At 37.2% G+C, this 21,660-nt stretch overlaps 2 protein-coding genes across 6 annotated transcripts in view; one reads left to right on the top strand and one right to left on the bottom strand.

The window, feature by feature from the left end:
- The first annotated feature begins 5,905 nt into the window (after positions 1-5,905).
- rap1gapa (RAP1 GTPase activating protein a) overlaps positions 5,906-21,660 on the top strand; it is a 98,847-nt gene continuing 83,092 nt past the window's right edge. The window contains exons 1-2 of one of the 4 annotated variants that reach the window (XM_079587612.1): positions 6,055-6,172; positions 7,725-7,758. The gene's annotated coding sequence lies outside the window, so the exon portion shown is untranslated. Of the gene's footprint in view, positions 6,173-7,724; positions 7,759-21,660 lie in introns of all 4 variants that reach the window. The other 3 variants (XM_079587617.1, XM_079587621.1, XM_079587611.1) reach the window with 3 other exon arrangements.
- On the bottom strand, positions 12,947-19,387 carry LOC306986050 (uncharacterized protein). Of its 2 annotated transcripts, XM_079588897.1 has the most exons (9): positions 19,257-19,340; positions 17,173-17,221; positions 16,999-17,049; positions 16,725-16,913; positions 16,522-16,627; positions 15,792-16,315; positions 15,470-15,681; positions 14,599-14,758; positions 12,947-14,417 (listed from the first exon to the last, which is right to left on the bottom strand). In XM_079588897.1, the coding sequence occupies exons 4-9, from the start codon at positions 16,906-16,908 to the stop codon at positions 14,266-14,268; spliced, it is 1,338 nt and encodes a 445-aa protein (XP_079445023.1). In that variant the 5' UTR covers positions 16,909-16,913; positions 16,999-17,049; positions 17,173-17,221; positions 19,257-19,340; the 3' UTR covers positions 12,947-14,265. The 2 variants fall into 2 exon arrangements, with proteins under 2 accessions (XP_079445023.1, XP_079445022.1); XM_079588896.1 differs by lacking the exon at positions 17,173-17,221 and having other exon boundaries at positions 19,257-19,387.

Here is a 21,660-nt window from a genome sequence, read left to right as displayed (position 1 = left end):
TATTGCAGAAAATAAATTGGGGGAAATTACAAATGATGCACTGTGCATAAATAACTGAAATGGCACAAAGAGATAGTGGAGAAACACTGAATAGTTAATTTTGATATGTTTATGATTGCTTAATACATTTTTCAGCTCTATATGTTTAAAAAAAGGATGAAAATAATAAAAAATGGCAAATGGAGTCAACAAGACACACAACTGTAAAATCTAAATCACAAACATAAGGCATTTAGTGACTAATGTGGATGCTAATAGTGACAGTTGAGGTGCAAATGAACTCGGTTCTTCTCTTTTCCAGCATCAACAATTCATAGTGTAAGTGCATTTTCCATCAAATATACATTAAAATAGGTCAGCCTGTCTCGGATTGCTTCCTCCCAGAGGGAGATCTGGGTTGAGAATGAATGATGTCTAAAGTTTAGAGATTTGGAATGTTCAGAACATCTGGCAATAAATACAAAAACCCCTCAGTTCTTTATTCTTGCATCAGGAGCCAAATAAATTCAGATTCGTTGTCCTCGCACAATTGCACTTGTTCAGGAAGAAAGTCTTGACACTGACGGCCCTGTTATTATTTCCTGATAATTGCAGGGTACTGTAAAAAAAAAGAAAAACAAGGTGACTTTCTAACTCTCTGGATGGTAACAATTATGAGAGCAATTTGTATCACATCCTCCAGTCCCTGCCATGCAACAAAGAGCTTTGACATTATTGTCTGGGACTCCTCCGCTTCTCTGCAGCTTCAACGAGGAAGGGAGCTCTGAATTTCATTAAGGCACAGATAATGACTATGTATAAGACCGGTTCAGGGCATGAGAAGTGTGATTAACTTTCTCTCTCCGAATATCGAGCTGTAGGACCGTGCTGAAGGAACTGGGGGAGGGCCGGTGTGTTAGAAGTGTGCTGTTCTCTGGGCTGAAAAGTCCTCCTGAGGGGCCGTCTTTGATGTGAGTCGTGGACGTCAGAGAGTCAGCCACGGCTGATGTGAAGGGATTCGCATTGAGATAAACACATGAAAGAATCAATGGCTTTCACTGTAAAGGCGACTGCTGTGGGTGGAGTGCAACTGTTATATTGGTTCTATTTCAGATTGGTTATTAATTCACAGCCAAGTGGATTTCACCACAATGATACATCTTAATATACAAAATTATTAAAATGCTTCATTTATTTATACTCATATCGTTCAAAGCCTGTATGACAAAAGAGAATATTTGCATTTGGAAGACGCTTTAAGTTGAGAGTATAAATTTTCATTAGTTCATGCAAATGAATTTGGCTGGGAATCGAACCAATGATCTTGGTATTGCTTCCATGCTCTACACGCACACACAACAATTCAATATTAAAATTTAAATTTTAAATTATATTATTTTATTATTAAAAATAATAATAATAATCATGTTCTCATGCTTACTTTTTGTAATGTTTGAGAAATATAATTGTTAAAGGTTCAGATTTTTTTATTATTAGTATTAATTGTATTGAATCCAATTAGGGTCAATTTGACCAATAACATAATGATCATAGTTGCACCCATAATTTTGGCATAATATAACATCAAAACTATGAAAAGCTCCCACACTCACCTCAGTCCAGCATCACACTGTAATCCGCGTGATCTCAAGCCTCAGGGCAAGGTCTGTGCAATATCTGACAGAAGCCTGTGCCTGTAAACAGAGCCATGTATTTCAAAAAGACAACAACCATCCTATTATTTTCATTTGTGGTATGCCGTATGTGCATGGACAGTTGAGAGAGCCGCAGGGAAAAGAATGCATTGTTTATCAGCTCAAATGACAGAAAAGAAAAATAGAAAAAATATATGATAAAGATTGTCGTCATATCGTACATGTGATCTGGCTGGCAGCAGGAGAATGAGCAGCTCAAAAGATAACTGAAGGACATTAGAGTCCATAATCATATACCATGAAAACGTAATAAAGTAATACAGAAAGAACAATTGTGCTGCCTAAAAGCTGAAGATTTCAAGCTTTGATAGCAGTACCTTTAAAGGGGTGGTAAAATGCCCTTTTCACAAGATGTAAAATAAATCTCTAATGTCCCCAGAGTGTGTGTGTGTGTGAAGTTTAAGCACAAAATACCCCATAGAGATATTTTTATATCGCATGTTAAAGTTGTCGCTTTTTGTGGGTTTGCAAAAACGTACCGTTTTGTGCCTGGCCCTTTAAATGCAAATGAGCTGCTGCAGAGGGCGGGGTTTCAAGAGCTCGTGTTAGCAGCTGCGATTACCTCACGCAGACATACTAAAATTACAAAAACTGTTCTGCCTTTAATGTTAAAACGGAGTCAGACAAAGATGGAGATACTCAAGAAAAAGTGACAACATGTAGAATGCAACAGGACGTCTCTGAATGGTTAGTTGATGAATTTATGTTGCTGATGTGGAGTTAACTATCTTCAATTAGCATATTCTGTCATGATAATCTATAAATCGCTCGTATAGGAACTGTTGTGAGATGCACACTGAGTGACTTTCTATTGCATGTGAAAAGACGGATGCTAAAGTTTGAGCTGACTCACAAATGTACTCTTATACAACAACTCTTCCTCTTCTCAACATGGACTGTGTGTTCCCGGGGATGGGGTTTATGTACATTTTAGGGTTGGTGATGTCACTAACCCCGGGAGGAATGTCGTGTAGTCCCTACCAACCGTTTGTTGTAGTCCTTTTCTTTAAAATAACTTTGAGCGTTGTAACTTTGCAGATGTTGTTTATGCTCAAACAGCAACATTTCACACTAACTAAAGTTAGAAAAGTGAAATCATACTCAACCACCCCTTTAAGGCCTTTCTGCTTTCATTATATTAATACCGTAATTGGATTGTTGCTGTTGTTTGTGGCTCTTATATCCATCCATCATCTATCAATCATCCATCAATCATCCATCAATCATCCATCCATCCATCCATCCATCCATCCATCCATCCATCCATCCATTATATTCTAAGAAGAAACACTGCCCTTTTTTACCATTAGGGCCAAAACATAAACAAGCTTGATTTTTTTTTCTAAATGTGTCTGTCAGCGGAGTGCAACTCATAATCTAAAGCAAGAGCGTGTTCCATTCTCAGTCCTGCCACAAGCGGTGCTATAGCAGACATTAGTGTAAAAGTCTATATAGTAGACCTATGTGAAAAACAGTATGTCAAAGGAGTAGTAGGCTATGTCTTAATTCATTCCATTTGAAAAACAGTATAGGTGAAAAAGTACCCGGGTCGGTAAAGATTCTGGAGTGCGCATTCAATGGACACTTTCCCATTAAGCCACAGGATAGGTTGTTGTGAATGGCAGTGCAGCGGCGGATGTAGTCTGAATTTCATTAATTCTACCCATATCCATGCTAAATAAAATTTTATTTTTTAATGGTCGTGCAGTACATTTCAAACTAAATACATAAGCTACAGCTACAGTATGCAATTTTGGACCTAGCATAAAGCTTTCTTTTTCAGGTCTATACTGCCATGGTGCGGTAACAATTTAAAGAGACTCTTGCTAAGCAAATTTAGTTAAAGTCATTATGTTTGTTTACATGCAGCAACCAACAGCCTTAAATCAATAGTCATCATTCAATGGCGTCTGATTCTGCTCTGTGACACCATAATGTTAATTTTAGCTTTAGGCCCTGTTTACACGTACATGGTTATTTTGAAAAATAGAAACATTTTCCTTCGTTTGTGCCCTTCGTTTACACGCAAACGGAGAATTCTCCTCTGAAAACGATTCTTTCTAAAAACTCAGAGTGGAGATTTTGGAAAACTTTGTTTGCACTTTTGCATGTTTTAGGCAGCCGACGTAACAACGATGTGGCTATTTTTGATTTGCTAACGTGGGCTAAAGGGTTCCACCTACAGGTTTGGCATGTCTAGACGGCATATACACGGGTTCGTGTAATGAACACTTTTCTGAAAACTGACAGGTGTGCAGTGTGCACAATGTTATTTTTGAAAACGGAGAGGGGTGAAATGTCCATTTATGAAAAAAGCCGTCCACGTGTAAACGTAGCCTTCAGTTTCATTTTCATGGATTAGTTTATTTCTCTCACCTGTCTCTTTTGTTTTCTGTTTCCCACCACTAGTTAGTTAATTACCATGGATAGTCATTAACGAGCACACCTGTATTCAGTTCATTTTTCTATTTAAGTTCCTCCTTGCATTCAGTTCGTTGTTCGGTATTGTCCGTGTGTTTGAGCTTGCATGCTGTCTCGCATCATTGTGGATTAGTTAGTTTAAAAAGAGTTTACTTTGGGTTAATAAAGACACTTCTATTTGAATCTTCTTCATCACCTTTGGACTATATAGGTGATACTCTGGTGTGGCAAGAGCCGATTATCTGTGACAAACTGAATCATGCACAACTTTAATGGCCAAATATAAAATAAATGGGAATGGCTGTTTGGAAGAATGAAGACCTGTTTTTGTCTTTGTCAAGAGGCCTTAAAAGAAAACAAATCTTTCTGGAAAAAATATGAAGTGACTGCAATGAGCCAATGACATGTTCTGTTTTCCACTTTTGACCACACGTGGATTTTTCTCTGGTAAAGTTCATCTTTACATCTTTACTGTATAATGTTACAAAACTTTTGGAAATAAACTTAACTTTTTCTCAATCCGTTGTCAACAACATAGACTTTTATCTTTATGAAAAAAAGTTTAACTTGAAAATCCTGAAACTTATAGATTAAACAGATTCAGCTGCTCCTTTTACACAGACAAAGAATAACAGACAGTTACTGCGTTTCGAAGAATGATCCCATTTTCTTGGAAAAGTAAATCATGAGGAATTGTTAATGTCTCAACCCTTACCTGAAGTCTTAATAAGCATGCAGAATTACACCAGAATTACTTTTTACCTTTTTTTTTTGTTACCCTTGTTCTTTCAACAAAATGTCAGAGTTATTTAAGGGTTTAGTGGGTAAGTCAGACCTCACCTCAAAACCGCAATAAATGCAACCCTTTGACATTTGAAATGTCAGCGGGAATGGTAATGTCATGTGGTTGGAGCATGGGTCTGAAGATTTTATAATAACATACCTAGGATTTTAAAATGAAAAGAGCAATCAAGGATGCAGTTTTACACTCGTGCATAAATTTTTTTTGCATTTGACAGGCTAGAAAAATAATCAAAACATATTTAGAAATATAAAATTCAGAGCCAAAAGCACTTTGTAGTGCAAATAGATGTCCCATTTTTATATGGAGAATTTTTTTTTTCGTGTGATGTTTTTCACATAGTATCTTAAACCTCAAAGACCCACTGTAGTAAAACTTCAGTTCTTGTAACAATTAAAAACCCAGATAGCACATCTGCTGTGTTAAAGCATCTGCTGTGCACAAACATCCGATGGATGAATATCTTTAAAAAGTCAGTTTTACATACATTCTAAATCATAAACTTCTTAAAGACATTTTCTAAATGTCTTGGTAACATCTGACAGGAAATGTCTCATAGACGCATTGCAGATAAGCAAACACTAAAAGTACGTCTTCCAGATGAAAACAAGCGCATCAAATATGTCTCTACGATGTATGTGTGCTGGGAATACTTATGTTTCAATAAAACCTAAAAAAAAAGTAGCAACATAAAAAAAAAATATGTTACTCAACATAATATGTATATATATATATACCGTGTGTGTATATATATATAGCTATATATATATATATATATATATAGCCTATATAGTATACACAGTATATATACATATGTTTGAATCTCCCTCTCTCTCTCTCTCTCTCTCTCTCTCTCTATATATATATATATATATATATATATATATATATAAATATATAGTGTTGCTATCTGTTTAAGGATATTCTGACAGCAGCACAATCTCAGTGGGTCGGATCAGTGCTGTCACATGTGTAGATGTCTCAGCGTAGCCTACTCTGCGTCGATCTGAGGAGTAGGCTACAGTTGTGTGAGAGGAAAAGGAGAGCTCTGTATTATTCAGTACATCACTGAACCTTCCTGCTACACTGTTATACTGTGGCTGAGCATAAGTGGACCTTTCCGTTGCTTGTGTGCCTACATATGGTCTATTTTAAGTGCACAGTGTAGTTTACTGTAGCCTAACGAGTGCGCCCGCATCACTGGACTTCACATTGGTGAAAACAAAGTAGGCTAAACCAAAGAAGACACAAGAAGGTAAGCCGACATACTTTTTATACTTTGCTGTGAGATGTGGAAAAATAAATGGAGAGAAATACAGCTTATACAAGACGACTCTTTTTTTACGCTTTATCAAGAAGCTGTAGGCTATGGGAAACAATTCTTCCGTTTGGTTGCCTATCTGCTCTAGGCTACGTGAAATATTTGTTCGTGGTTGTGTTTAAAAAAACATAATAAGCTGGTTCTTGAGAGTATTTTCTTTTAATATTTTTAAATATTGGTGCTTTAACTGATTTGGAAAACAAATATGCTGCACGCGCATTTGATGCCCGCGAAATTCTGCATGCGCCCGAACATGCTCTATAAAAACTCGCTTGATTTTGAGATGATTCGACTGCGTAGAATGTTAGTGGATTATTGCTGATGAAAGCGTGACTAAAGCAGATGAATTTGGTTGATGATGGCATATAGCCTACCTACACATCTAAGGCTACACAGTAGATGGTTTAATGTGATTATTGTCTTATTTTGACTTAGGTTGAACGCATGGCACACACACACTGAGTTTCAGATGCTTTTGCCGTTTGTTGATTCAGTGCTGTAGCCTAGTGTTTCGCTGACAACCTACAACATGTATTTTTTTTAGACTAAATTAACTCTTTATTCAAAATGACTGTTTTTATTATAGCTGTGAAATTAATACAGCACTCCCCCCTTCCCAGGTTGGCAGGTTATATGATATAATAGTTAGAAGTGAGTATGGGGTGGTGGAGGGATGCTGGAAAACTGTCACTGAACAGAGTCTGCTGTAGTAGCCTATATATAGGCCTACCTATTATCGTGTTAAATGGGGTTGATTAACTGAATGTGCCCCTCCCTTGTTAATTAGGTGGTTAATTATCTGAACGTGCTCCTCCAGAACGTTGTTAATAGATTAGCCTATATTATATAAATCATAATTTAGTGGCTCGAGGGTGGGAAAACATGTCACTCAAATGTCAATATAACGTCAATAGAAAACACAACCATCCGACTATAAGTCCTGTCCTACATTTTTTTGTTCGTTCAAGGAGCAGTTTCATTCGGATATGCCTACGTCACTTACAATAGGCCTAGAGAAGAATGTAATTTCCGTTACATGCCAACTTTACGGAATAGTTTGCCATTATTTACTGACACGTCCTTCGGAACACATCTGACTTTTTATGTGAAATACAAAAGGTTTTTTCTTTTCTGAAAAAAATATTCCGGTCGCTTATTTTCTCATATAATGAAACTGAAAGAGGTCTGTCTGGGACTGCCATACTCCAAAATAAGCACCATAGTTTTTATGACTCATATCCAACATCTCTTATGAGACTGTCAGATTACTTTGTGTGAGGAACAGGCTGAAATATAAGTCTGACAATCTTCACATCCAGTGAGATTTTTACTTTAGAACTGCTGTGGCTGGATGATCTTGAGATCCTGACCAGTCAGATTTAAATGATTAATGAAAAAAAAAAAAACATAAAACTATTGTATACATAAAACTTAGCTATATGACTTCAGAAAAAGTTTTTTTTTTTTTTTTGCATCCTTTTTGAAGATTGAAAAGCTCCAGGGTTTGGAATGACATGAGGGTGAGTACATTTTGACAGACTTTTTATTTTAATTTTTGAGTAAAATATGTTTCAGCTGAGATCAGGAAGCAGCAGCGTAATATCTTTTAGTGCTATGGAGATTATTGTAGCAGTCAGTCACAAACACTCATTCTGTTGAACTAAAGTTAGCCCATTTTTAAAGATTTCTAGCCTAAATCTATGCATTCATAGAGAGATTGAGTTCCTGGTGAGTGTTTGGCCCTTTCTGAGCCATTCTGTTTGATGCTGTAATATTCCTCTCATCTCAGTCGAGCTTCTGCCTCTTGCTTGCACTGTCAGCGGTATTTAATAAGGGGAAAAGGCTTGCATGCTCTTATATGTGTCTTTTTCCATTCCCAAAACCATCTTAGCTGAAATAATGAAGGAAAATTAGAGGGTCTGTGGGTTGCTTTCCATTTGCCTGAATATCAGAATATAGCACACAGTGCAGAATGTCAGTAGTTCTGCGTTTGTTGTTGCTGCACAGTGTTCCTTTTCTAATTAGTTGTTAGATGTCCTAAAATCTATTTAAGTATGGATTTAATTCAATCAAATAAATAAACCAGCAGCAGTGTAGCAAGGACAGAAACTTTCTATTTGAATGAAATAAAGCTGGCAAGACTTAATTTTTGCAAGATGTGGAATATTGGCAAACAAACACTCTTGAGAGATGTTGCTCTGGATCTACAGTTAGGAATCTATATGCAAAGTGTCAAGACAAAGATACCCGCACCAAGCTATTTAATTGAGGATAATGTCCTGCTCTATAGTCTTAATAAACTTGAATAAACCGTTATAAACTTGAGGTTTGCTTTTTTTTTCAAAAGCCACATAAAAAAGATAATGATGAAAATGTATCTTGATTAGACAAAGCGTATTTAGACTGATTTTGCCACATAATTGTAGACTTAAAAAAAAAACGTGATTATCGAAGATGAAATGTTATTTATAAAATATAACATTTTATATAGTATAGAATATAGTATATTTATCAATGTAGGCTAAATGCAATTATTAACGTATTCTATAATATAAATTATTATTCTTTTTTATTGATTATAATTATTATATGATATAGTATATTATATCATTTATTTATTTTTTTGTAGGATTGCATTAAAAATCCACTTGGCATGTGCTGAAATGGGTCTGCCAAGCAATTGAAATATAAATGTTATGAGAGTTTTGAAAGAATAAGACTGCCAAGAGATTTGCTATCATCTTACTAAGCATGACTTCACACTCTTTTCCTTTCTCCCTATATATGTCTCACGGTTCAGAAAGAATCATATATTTAATTAGAGAACTTTTGGAAGCTAGTAATTAGCTTTTTCCAAGCATTCATGAGGTCCACAAATGACAGAATTCAATTTCTCTCAGGGTCAGTGTATATAGATTAGATCTGCTCTTCAGAAACTCTCATGGCACAGAGACGTTTGCTTAACATTTACAAATTAATATCTGGCATATTCAGCATAATGCTTGCCCCTCATATATTCATAGGGAGCAGAATGTCTATAGACCCTGCGTTGTAAAGATGATTGAATCTGGATCAGCTGTAACTTGACGTGATATTGTGATTCAACGGAATAAACTCAGGCACATACAGTATCTATGATGTCCACCCTCTTTGTACATGAGATTAAAAATGGAGGCTGCATCTGCAGGTACTATTTCTGTGAAAGTGGATATCACATGGTGTAGCACATCTGCTTCTCCGCCTGTTGCGTGCTCAGCTGTGATGATCCGGCCCCAACAGCAGCGCAGCATCTTAAACAGTGTGGCTCATCAGCAGATAGTCTGATGTTCTACCTCATGTGAACTTGTGTTCTCCAGTGCCTTAGACAAGAAGAATATTTTAAACATGATTTCTTGCTTGATCTGTTTGCTGCCTCTTTTTTCTCTTTGGTTATAAAACTGTGGTTGTTTCAACCATAAAGAAGAACATTTGAGGTTTAGACTTACAGAATATCGTAGCAGCAAACAGTAAGTCTAGCCCAGCTGGCCAAGAATGGCCACTTCAGCAGAAACCATTACATGTAAGTGACGAATCAATCACAGGTTTTTTTTTTTTTCATTGGCATTTTTTATTTATTAAGTCTAAATCATGACCGCACAATAACAGACTGGCTTGAAGTTGAAATAAGCTAATGGAAATAAAAATGCAGTATTCTCAACCACAATTTGTTTAATTTATTGGTATTGGACATTGGATATTTAATTGTTTCTAATTATTTGAGAATTAGATAATCTAGCACTAATTTAATTAAATGGCACATATTATGCCCATTTTCACAAGCCCCTTTTACTTAGAAAATAAGTCTCTGATGTCCCCAGAGTGTGTATGTGTAGTTTTAGCTCAAAATACCCCACAGATCATTTTTTACAGCATGTTTAAATTGTCATTTTTGGGGGGCTGAGAAAAATGCACCGTTTTAGTGTGTCTCCTTTAAAAGTTAATGAGATGCGGTTCCACGCACAGGGAGCGGAGCCTAACCAGCTCACACTCAGAGCCAGGACAATCTCATCTCACAGAAAGATGACAATATCAAAACAGAAACTCACAGTAACGGTGTTCGAGTCGGACAATAATGCCCACAAAGCTAGAGAATATATGCTGAATAGAGATAGAACAGGTAGCCTATGTTTATTAGGGGCCAAGCACTGAAGGTGCGGGCACCTATTGTATCTGTTCTGGTTCTTATTCTTCTTTTTCTTTTTCTTTTTCTTCTTCCGACTGGGCGTCTATGGCAGCTTATAGAACCGTTTGTGGGAAACTTATGAAAATTGGCACAGTGATAGAGGACAGCCTGAACTATCACCATAGCAAACATGTAATCACAAGCATGACCTGAGGCTACATGCTGCGTTTCGGCGCAGCGCCACCTACTGGTCCGGAGATATGAAGAATTTATGTGTTTGCTTATAACTTCTGAACGGTTTGTCCAAAAATCACAAAAGTGGTCTCGTTAGGTTCAGGGCGTCATACTGAGTTGACTGATATACAATTTTCCCATATCGGCCATTTTGGCTGTCGGCCATTTGGAATTATGTGCTAAAATGCTGTATTTTATGAACGCATGAACGTATCGTTACGAAACTCAGTATGGGTCATCAGTACAAGGCCCTAAAGGTACTAAAAAGATTATGAGACAGCGCCACCTTTTGGTCAAAAGTTATAATGAAATTTCCAAAAATGCTAATAACTTTTGATTAAATTTGCCTATAGTAATGACACTGATCTCAATCGATTCCTTGGGTTATGCTGAAAACATAGATACCAATTTCATCATAGTCAGTCAAACTTCCTGTCCGCCATCTTTATTTTGTTGTAAAACCTACTTTTTCGAACTCCTCCTAGACCAAACGTCCGATTTTCACCAAAATCGGATCGTGTCATCTCCAGACCGTGCCGAGTAAAAGTTATGGATTTCGTGTCAATAGACAAAACCGTTTTCGTATACCGCAGTGTCAAAGTTGAGGCATGATGCCAAAATGACTATTCAGGCTTTATATCTGCAATGCCTTGACATATTGACACCAAACTTTGTATGTGTCATTGTCACTTCACTCTGACCACATCACATCAGTTTCGTAACTGCGCCACCTATTGGTCGAAAGGGATAATCATATTTTTAGTTATTGTATGTGATTTTTCAACCATTTTGCCAAAATTCATCTTCAAATGTCTTTAATTGCTCCTTGCTGCAGTTTGTCTCACACTTTCAGCCATGTAGGCATATCTCGTCGTCTGCTTTTGCGCTTGGCCCCGTAATGGCTGCTTGCAGCTATATTTTTAATTACGTTTATAACATATATGCCATCTGCTCCACTATTAATACAAGCCTGCTGTAGTTAACCCCGTCTGAATGATGACCAAAATATACTGATGAGTTCAATTAAGTTTATTGTACATCACACAAAAGATGAAGCGTTACTTTTACTGCAGAAAATCACTGTAAGAATAAACGCAGTATAAGAAGTGCGCATTAAGTCTTATCCATAAATTTCATGAAACATCTCATTCTCTCTCTCTCTCTCTCTCTCTCTCTCTCTCTCTCTCTCCCTTTCATTATCATGGAACATAACGTTACACAGTGAAGTACACAAAACACTCGTTACAACAGTAAACAATATATACACACCTTTTAGTGGGTGCTTTAGAAACTGGTAAACTGTATATCTGTAAAACGACTCGATGAGCTCGAGCTGTCATAAAGTGCTCGCTCTCACTTTCATTTCTGCCGTGATCAGTAACGTTAGTCCTGTCGCTCCGGAGACTGTAAGCTGGATCACGAGAGCAGTTGTACTGATCAATCCTCGAGGAACAACGAGAGTAAATGAAGACTGCTATGTTTATTCTAACATCCAAAAAACAAAACACCTCAATCGCTTTCGGAGACATTCTACAGCTGCTCCAGCGTCGAAACAATGGCGGACTGTGTCCAGCTCATTCAGGGCAGGTCTATGCTCAAACTGCAGTGTCAATCAACAGTTGTGGGCGGGGCTTGTGCAATTCTACGTCACATTGCCTTGATTCTGAGAACAGCTCGTTCTTAGACAGTGCTTATGATTTATGGGGATTTAAAAAAAAACACTGGTTGGATTTTTTTCACTATAGGGTGGTTGTGTACACACACTGCCAACACACATTTATGTTCAAACACCATGTAAAAGTGAATTTTGCATAATAGGTGCCCTTTAAGAGATGGTAATAACGATTTAACCCTCCTGTTTGTTGGAGTGAAACATTTTCCTTTATAAACAAAGTACCCAGATAGCAAATTGGCTTTGGGCCGGATCTGGCTAAATTTCGGCTGAGATTTTGGCCCACATACCGCATGGAATTACGGTCCAAGATTGGCCCAAGTGCTGTTTGTCAAACGTCAACCAGATCAATGCCGGAAGAAGACCAAAACTCACCCAGAGCTTTACAATGTACCCACATATTATCCAGAACCGGCCCAAAACAACACCGTAATCCCCAGATGTCAGCCAGACAACAGCCAAACTGCCACCACCTTTACCCCAGAACTCAGCCACAACTTATCCAGAAGCTCCAGAAAACAGCCATAATAGGTCCAATATTATACCAGAGTCCCCAAAACTGAACCAGAAATGATCCCTGTGTATTGTAATACTTATATATTGTGCAAGGACTAATAAAAAAAATGACACTACACAAATGCAAAGTACAGCATTTTATTGAGAGGGAAAGAAAATCTCAGCCAGATAAAAGGAAAAATAAAAACAATGGTAAAAAGACAAGATAAACCAATATTAAATGCAAAACAAAAGCAACAAATAGTAACAATACAAGAATAATAAAAATACAGAAATAAATTAAAATGTTACAAAAAATAGTGCAACTATGCAAAAAAAGTATATGTGGCATGCTTAAATAATGAAACGAACCAAAATACGGTGACAGAGATCTCAACACATGGCCTGAATTTGGTGGGTGGGGTGAATTTTTCATTTGTGGGGGGAGTTTAGACTTATTTTAATTACATTTATCTCGCCTAAATGTATGCTCACTCATTGCATTTTTACAATGGGGTAATTTTGTTCTTAAGAATTTACACAACACAAGGAAGCTTGATTTCAATCTTTGAATTAAACTGAAAAAAGTAGCACAAATAAATACAATAGAATAAAGATACCAATAAAGAGACAAGTTTTTTCTTAGGTCTAACACTAGTATTCAGAAATACTACAGAGACTGAATAAAGTAATCAAATGTAAAATAACACTGGGTAGTATTTTAGTCCATTTTGAGAGACGAGAGATAGAAGACGCAGCACCGCTGAATCACTCACGTTGTTTGTGAAATTACGTCTCGCAGACAGTTTTAAAATGACTGATTTGATTTTATAATCTGTGTGGATTCATTTACTAATACAACCCACATGCTAAAGTGAATCAATGTTTGTGGGAATTTCCCGCATTATAAGTGGGAGACCTGCGGGCATGATTAAAATTATGCGCAATACCCGCGCCGAAATTCGAGCCCTGCAACACATTGAAACAAAAGAAAATATGCAAACAGAAAAAAACCCCCGGCAAATTTCAAAAACATCTTCATCAGTTTGACTACACACATGCTGCATATACTCAACACAACCAAATACAAAAACGCGCTGCAAACGGCAAGACTTCAACGTCCTGCAACAGAAGTAAACATGCAAATAGGAAAAACACCAGCAAGTTAAGAAAACATCAGTTTCACAACACACATGCTGCAAATACAATGCATGCAACCAATAAATAATAATAAAAAAATAAAATAAACACCACTGTGTTGAGTAGATATTTGCGTTGTTGGTCTGCCATTTGCAGCGCGTTTCTGTATTTGGTTGTGTTTTGTGAATTTGCAGCACATGTGCTGTCAAACTGATGAAGATGTTTTCTTCATTTGCTGGTGTTTTTTCTGTTTGCGTGCATTTTCTTCTGTTGCAGCGTGCTGAGTCCTCTTGGCCACCGTAAAAAAAAAGATACCCTAATAACTTAAAATGTGTGGTTTACATTAACATTTTGCAAAGGTGTCCTTCTTTTTCTGCCACCCTCGCGGTCACCAGCTAGATGAAACCACCTTTTAATAACTTTTTCGACCTCCAGCTCAGTTGTCTGAGCACACACAGGATTTCTTCTTACAGCCTCTAGAATAGGAGCATACAAATACAGAGTTAAAAAATACTTTTAAATAAAATGAACAATAGACATAAGCATTTGTATTACAAGACAGCAGTCAAATAATTAAAACTTTCAACATTCATTCATGACATGAGGGAATAGTCATGAAGTTCCAGATAGACTTAGACACAATAAAAATGTACTTACCAATCACAATGTTTTTAAGCTGCAAGCTTTGGAAAGGCGTTTTCCCATGTACACCTCTCCAGTTTACCACTTTGGCAAAGTCATTTTTTATTGCTTGCCTCATAATCCGCCAGACCGTGTCCTTTACATCCACTCCACCCAGCAATCCCAGTTCAAGCACCTGAAATATTTTTAAAACATGGCATCACTATTAAGTCAAAACACTAAACCATGCTTTTGTTCCTAATATCAATATTATATTTACCAAATTAGACAAATTTAAATAGTTATTGTTGTTAGATTTTTCATGTTTTAGATTGATCACACACACCATTTGATTATAACAATAATTACAACCATACTTGTAAGTGATAACAGTATGCAACTACATTACTGACAGTGTTATAGGATTGTGATGATGGCTGACCGACATCACAATGGAGAGCCACCCACTCAGACACACACTAATCCTAGTCTCTTCTATAGTTAGTTAACCTAAAAACTTTGCAGGGAATGGGATTGCTCTGTAAATTAAATTGAGATATAACTAATGCATATGCATGCTTTTTTAAATAGTGTAGTCTATGCCAGTCTAGCTTCTTGTTTCAGGTGAAGAGATGTGTCTTTAGCTTTTCAATCTAGAGCGGGCGTGCGAGATAGAGACTGCTCCAAAACACGTAGCGTGCGCACGACAGAGAGGGAGAGACCTTGCGTGTGCCTCATGAAGCGCATGTAAGACAGAGCATCCTGATTGGTCAGTGAAGTGATCTATAAACAGGACCCTCCCCCCGTTAGAGGATGTCATCTCTTCTAAGTTAAGTAGAAAAATATATTTATATTTATCTTTATCTTCAATTTAGGGGACATCGCCCAACCCTACAGTGTTACCTACCACTTTTTGTCTTGTTACTGGACAGGATCGAAGATCACTTTCCAGGGAAGTTAAAGACCTTAGGTCTTCAATTGGAAACTGTTTTGGACTTTGGTTCTGTGTCTCTGTGATCTCCTGAACATTGTTTGCTTTGATATCTTGCACCATCCTTATAATGTTCCTCTGCTGCTCCATAAGAATTTCTTGTTTAGATACTATGTCATGGAGAAGTGCTAAAACATTAAACACAGGTATTGAAAGGTTTACCACACCACCCCTGCTATGACATGAGCCTTACGCTAACAGTCAATATATGATAGAAAAAAACAAAAATAAATCTTACATCTTATTAATCGGTCATCGCTTGAGAGGCTTTTTCTTTGTGGTCTGGGTGTTTCATGATGCCACAGTGACTGCATTTCCTGTCCGGGAGACTGTAAAGGTGTATCCTGTTGCCACATCAATTCACTGTGATGTTCTGTGATGTCTTGTGATTTTCTGGCAAAATTTCTTACTTGCCATGGCTGCTGAGAAGTCTGGTGAAGTAGCAGAGATGGTTCAGGCAAGTCAATTGCTTGGCGTAATGCTGGCCCAAGAGTTCTTTCATGCCTTTCAGAGGCAGGACTTATCTCCAACAAGGATGGTCTTGAAGTTTCTGGGATCTGTGCTACATCTGGAGACTTTTGGTGCGATACAGAGGGGTGGTTTTGTCTTTGTCCTTGAGGACTTGGTTGTAGCTCTTTAGAAGCTGAACAAATCCTGTTTGATAGTGGATGTATTTGAGGGGCTTGTGGCAAATTGTTTTTTATGGGTGCAGTAGCCTCCTCCTCCTCAGTGTCATATTCATCCATTAGGCGCCTGTTTCGTCTTTAGGAAAGGGGAATTTTTTTAATGATTACTAAATTGGATTAAGAAAGGGTGGTATGTTCATGTAAAGACTATTCAGTGACAAATTCCCTTTTTGCAGTTCAAAAAGAAATCTGCATGTTAATTTGTTAAACTGCACAAAGTTATAAGGTCCTGTTAGAACTAAGTGTCTATGTTAATGAATTACAAAATATACACAATCTTACTTTATTTTCCGTTTTGGTGGCCTCAGGGAGTCAGACTCAGCCTCTGACTGGAGATCGGTCTGTTGCTCAGCAAGAGGCAGCTTCCGACGTGCTTCACTATAATTTTCTATGAAAAACAGAATTCAAACATCAAAACAAAAAGTTGTTTAGCATTTCAACTTTTTAACTGAATGTATTGTATAGGAAAAAGGATTTATACATACTTGCAGTATACAGAATTTTAACTTTATATGCAGACCAAGACTCGTGGGGTTGCTCCAAATACTTGGTTGCCCTTTGAATTCCTTTACCCTTGTAAGGAGGCCATACACACACATCCTTTTTCACCCAGATTGCAGGCACAACCTCCACTTCATCAGTGTCAACAAAGCTGACAATGTGGTACATGATTTCTGCAAGCAAAACACAAACAAGTTATTTTAAAAAGACAAAGGCAAATACAGAAAATAAATGATGACTCTTAAGTTAGTGTCATACCTTCTTGTGTAGATTGTGTCCAGGCGTAGCACAAAATCTCTAATTACAATTCTGAAAAAAAAAAGAACACACACACACACGCACGCACGCGCACGCACGCACACACTTCATTTTAAATGTAGAAGGGGGAAAACCGCAAACTTGCCCTGTCCCTCAAGCGGCAACCTCACATACTTATGTATTTTTTGTCCAAGCCTAGCACATTTCAGCTCCAATGACAGATCTGAAACAACAAAAATTCCTAATTCACAGGAATCTATTGGGTACTCAAACAAGCTTTCTTTCTTTGAATACTCCCTAAAAACAACAAACTTGCTACCGTTAAACACAATAATGTTTTGTACCAGAACAACAACATTGTTAACGTCAATACAATTATCACCTTCTGAAATTTTAATGACCACACCATCCCTACTTAATTCTCTAAACTGCCCAATAGTTCCATCAAACATCTGTGGTACTGGCCCATCCGTGTGCATGAATTTTGTCTGTGTTTTCAATCGTTGTACTTCACTGCTACTTTTTGAGTTTATAGCGTCCATTTCAGACAGCCTTCGAATTACTTGAGTTAAGGGGCTGTGTGGTTTCCTGATCATTTTCTTCAATTTCTGCAAGTAATTTTCAAAAGGAAATGCAGATATTAGGTCTAAATGACCATGAAGTCTGACATCTCCACTAAGGTGAATCAATCCATGTATATTGTACACTACAAATTCTGGGCCATACAACTTACTGAAATGTTCAACGAATGACACAAGCAATGTGTTGGCAAAGTCATTCATAGAAAAACAGAACGACGGATTTGCTAAAATGCAAATTGCAGCAGACAAAAGCATGAAATTATTATACACTTGCTCTGCCAGAAAACCTCTAAGAACAACTGGCCCAGTATATAGAAGAAATTGTCTAAATTCTGTTGCTTTCCATTTTAGTCTTTCTTCCAGACTCCTTGGTTTTCTGGCAAATTCAACTGGGATAAAAACTTTTAAATTACTTAATCTCTCAGAGATAGCTTTAACCTGACGTCCAGAAAGACGACATTGTAAAGGTCCAATACTGCTCATCCACAAATCCAAAAGTCTTCGTACCACACCAAGGCACACCAAATGCATATAATCATGAGGAAAACAACTAACCATCCCTATATTGGTTTTGACCAGAGGTGAATGTCCTAGGTGGTGATCTTCATCCACAGTGTGCTTAAAAGACTCATCAGTCCTTTGAGGTGCATGAAACTCAGGGAAAGTCATGCGGTGTTTAATATAAACACCTGACTGAACACACTTGTCACATCCAGAATAGCCAGTATGAGATTTAATGCATTTGACAAAGGCTCTAGCAGGAGCATCACATATAACTGAAGATACTTTCAACAAAAAAGTCTTACCATATATAACAAATCCTTCTCTCAAGCTATTTAACTCCTTTACAAGAGCATCTAGGTAGTCTGAAAGGGATGTTGGTTTCCTTACACCACAAAATAAAGCAATTAAAACTGGTCTTTTAATAACACAATCCTGCAAAATACCCAGCACTGGCCAGAACTGAAGAGATGAACTTTTAAACAAAGGTAGGCCATCTATATTTAGCTGTAACTTGAATACATGTCTATCTGGAAATTTAAAAGACAGCATTTCAAACGTTTTACCAAGGGAGTTCAAAATTCCAAAATAGTAGAATGAACCACCTGCTAACTTTTCCAACACATACTGATTTGCTGTTTTGAGCAAAGAGCGTCCATCTTTCGGAAGGAAGGGGTGATGTACTTTAAGTATACACAGGAGTGCTGTGAGAGCAACCAAAGAAACACCAAACTCAACTGCCCAGCCTGACAAAGAGCTTGCCAAGTCATTACATGAAAATCGCCCTGAGTCGTCATCACTAGAATCTTCACTAGTAGCAGCCTCCTCCTCACTTTCATAAGCATCGATCTCAAAACTGTCAACACTAGAACTTGCTTCAACGCCATCTTGGTTTGGCCTCTTTTCAGGCTGAGAATTAATTTCTTTTTCCAAAGATTCAAACATCTTGTTGACTCTTTTAACAGCCCTTTTTCTCATGTTACTTCGCTCACTGTACGCCCACATATTTTCCATTTAGTACTGTAAATGGAGGCTAATTCTAGACTAATTTTAGCACCTCTAACGTAACATAAAACACAACCACTGAAAACCACTAAAAAAGCCTATCTAGTAATGTTACTGCGCTATATATTCAAATCTACGTGTTAGTTGAGATATAAAAAAGTATATACTTACCTTGATCGTGTATTAAAACTCCAAAAGATAAAACCAAGATGATTGTCGAAGTTAAAACGGTTTGAATTTCACCGCGAGACTGCGTTGGAAAATATGTGTTGCTGAATAACTCCTACGTAACTTCCGGATCCTCTGGTAGGCGGGATGGTGTCACGGGGTGCACTCTGGGAAAAGTAGTCCTTTTTGTAAAGCGGATATAACACCGTGTATGTAAATCAACTACTATTTCCATGATGCATTGCAAACTGCGTCATCGTATGAGCAACCACAGACGCCGCATTGCCAAAGACTGCTCTAAAACACGCAAGTTTCCTGGAGAACCGCTGATTTTAAAAAAAGAAAAAGAAAAAAAAAGTTTTATTTCTCAAACGATTTCAATGGTTTACGTGGAGAACATAAATGTTTATTCTCCAAATACTTATAATATGTAGGCAATGGAGATTATATAGATTATTCAGGAATTGTGAAAACTCGTCAAGCTTTTTTTGCTTTTCTTTGGTTTTTGCTATAAAAACAATTTAACCATTGGGTTTTGTAGTAAAACTGTCGTTATACAAATGGTAATTAATTCGCCCAAAAACTCTTTTTTGTGGCATAGCCTATTTATTACCATTTGGATAACCACACAAAGTAACTTAGCTACTCATTCAATCTTTTGTCTTCTATGATGCTGCAGATTGAACCAGTCTTTGTCTTCAATCATTTTGCAAACATCTCATTGTTTTTTTTCCTTCTACACTTTGTCACCTCCTTAACTGCCCATTAAAATAATTACCAGCAGGTCAAGTTTTCTTTCCTTATGTGTAAAAGTGTACTATTTGAATAAATATCTATAGGTATTTTTAACTAGGCCTATAACAAACATATTTCATTTTATTCTGTTTGACAAAATTACTTATAATGATGTATAAAATATGAACCAATTAACACCACATTTCCATGTAGCCTAGAGATCTTTTATTTACTCTTCAGCTAACCAAAACCCAGCCAGATCTCAGCCATATATTTACTTATTCTGGCAGACCGAACTCAAGCCAGGGCTCAGCCAAACAGATACAATTTGATTTGTTTCTTTTGGTTAGCCAGACTCCAGCCAGAGCTTAGCCTAGTACTGTTTGACACAGGATTGTGAAAAAAACAGTGCCAGAATTATGCCAGAAGTGCCTAATGTAAGCCAGACTCGGCCCAGACTTTGTTGCTATCTGGGTAGTTATTTACCAATTTCAAACAGAATTTCAATATTGTTGCACCCCTAGAAATAACTCAAGTTAGGGTTGGTTCAATGTTTTTTAATGAGAAGTCTCGCCAAAGCTCTATTTATTTGATGAACAATTCTCTAAAAACAGTAATATTGTGAAATATTGACAATTTAAAATATCTATATTCTGCCTGAAAATATTATAAAATGTAATTTACATTTTACATACTGACAACAGAGGTAGGCATACCTGTATGATAAGGAGTGTGGTGTAATCTGTTGTGTTCTGATTGTGCTTTGTGCCATTTTTATCCCTATTTCTTATGGTCCCAGAGGGAAAAGATAACACTTGGCGTCTGGTTGTGTTGCATCCGCTGGTTTTGGAGCCTGCTCAAAGTAAAGGATCATTGTGTTTGTGCTGTGTTTTTCACCAGCAGTGGGGTTTCTGATATGGATTACGGACTTAAAACACATGTTGGCAGTGGACTTAATTGAATTTGGGAAAACAACTTTATGTAGTCTTTTCTCTCTTCCATCCTCACACTGTGCTGTATTCATGCTGGGGTTAATGCAATATGCACTGTGGATCAAGCAAGGTACACACAGTGTCCTTTTTTCTCTGATATGTGAAAACTAAAAGGTGGGGTAGGCAATTTTCGGAGAGGCTAGCAATAGCTAGCTTTGAAAGCATGATATCTACTGATCCACAATACATTTAGAACAATTAATTTAGTGATTGCTATTATGATGTGAAGAGACTTTCAATCAGCAAAACAAAAAAATGTTTCCGCTACAAATCACCTACCCTGCCTTTGACTAGCGTGCGGGAACAGGAAGTCTATTTTGATTTTGACACCTTTTTAGTGAAAGGCCAAAGCTTGTTGGCACACATGTCTCTGTTGGGCCTTTATGAGTGAGCTGTGATCCCAGAAAGCCTCATTTAAAAATCACCTTTCAAGGTTAAAACATGAACTCTGAGGTGAAGAGCTGTGTTTGTCTTTGAGGGATTGAGATCTTTCGCATTCTGTTGATCAAATTTAAATGTTCCCTAATGATGTGGGAATGATGTGTAAAACAGAACAAGCAGGAACATTAATCTGTCCACATTCATAGTTCAACCTTCACAGATGGGGTCCTTGGATTCTCAGTTGTGTTCATGAAATATGCATGCACAGGCTTAAGGTGTCCTTGTATCTGTTCATAATG

Source organism: Phoxinus phoxinus (genome assembly GCF_949152265.1).
Source record: "Phoxinus phoxinus genome assembly, chromosome: 18".
NCBI classification, from domain to species: Eukaryota; Metazoa; Chordata; class Actinopteri; order Cypriniformes; family Leuciscidae; genus Phoxinus; species Phoxinus phoxinus.
The sequence above is the reverse complement of the archived record's forward strand: the minus strand, read 5'-3'. Positions and strand labels throughout refer to the sequence as shown.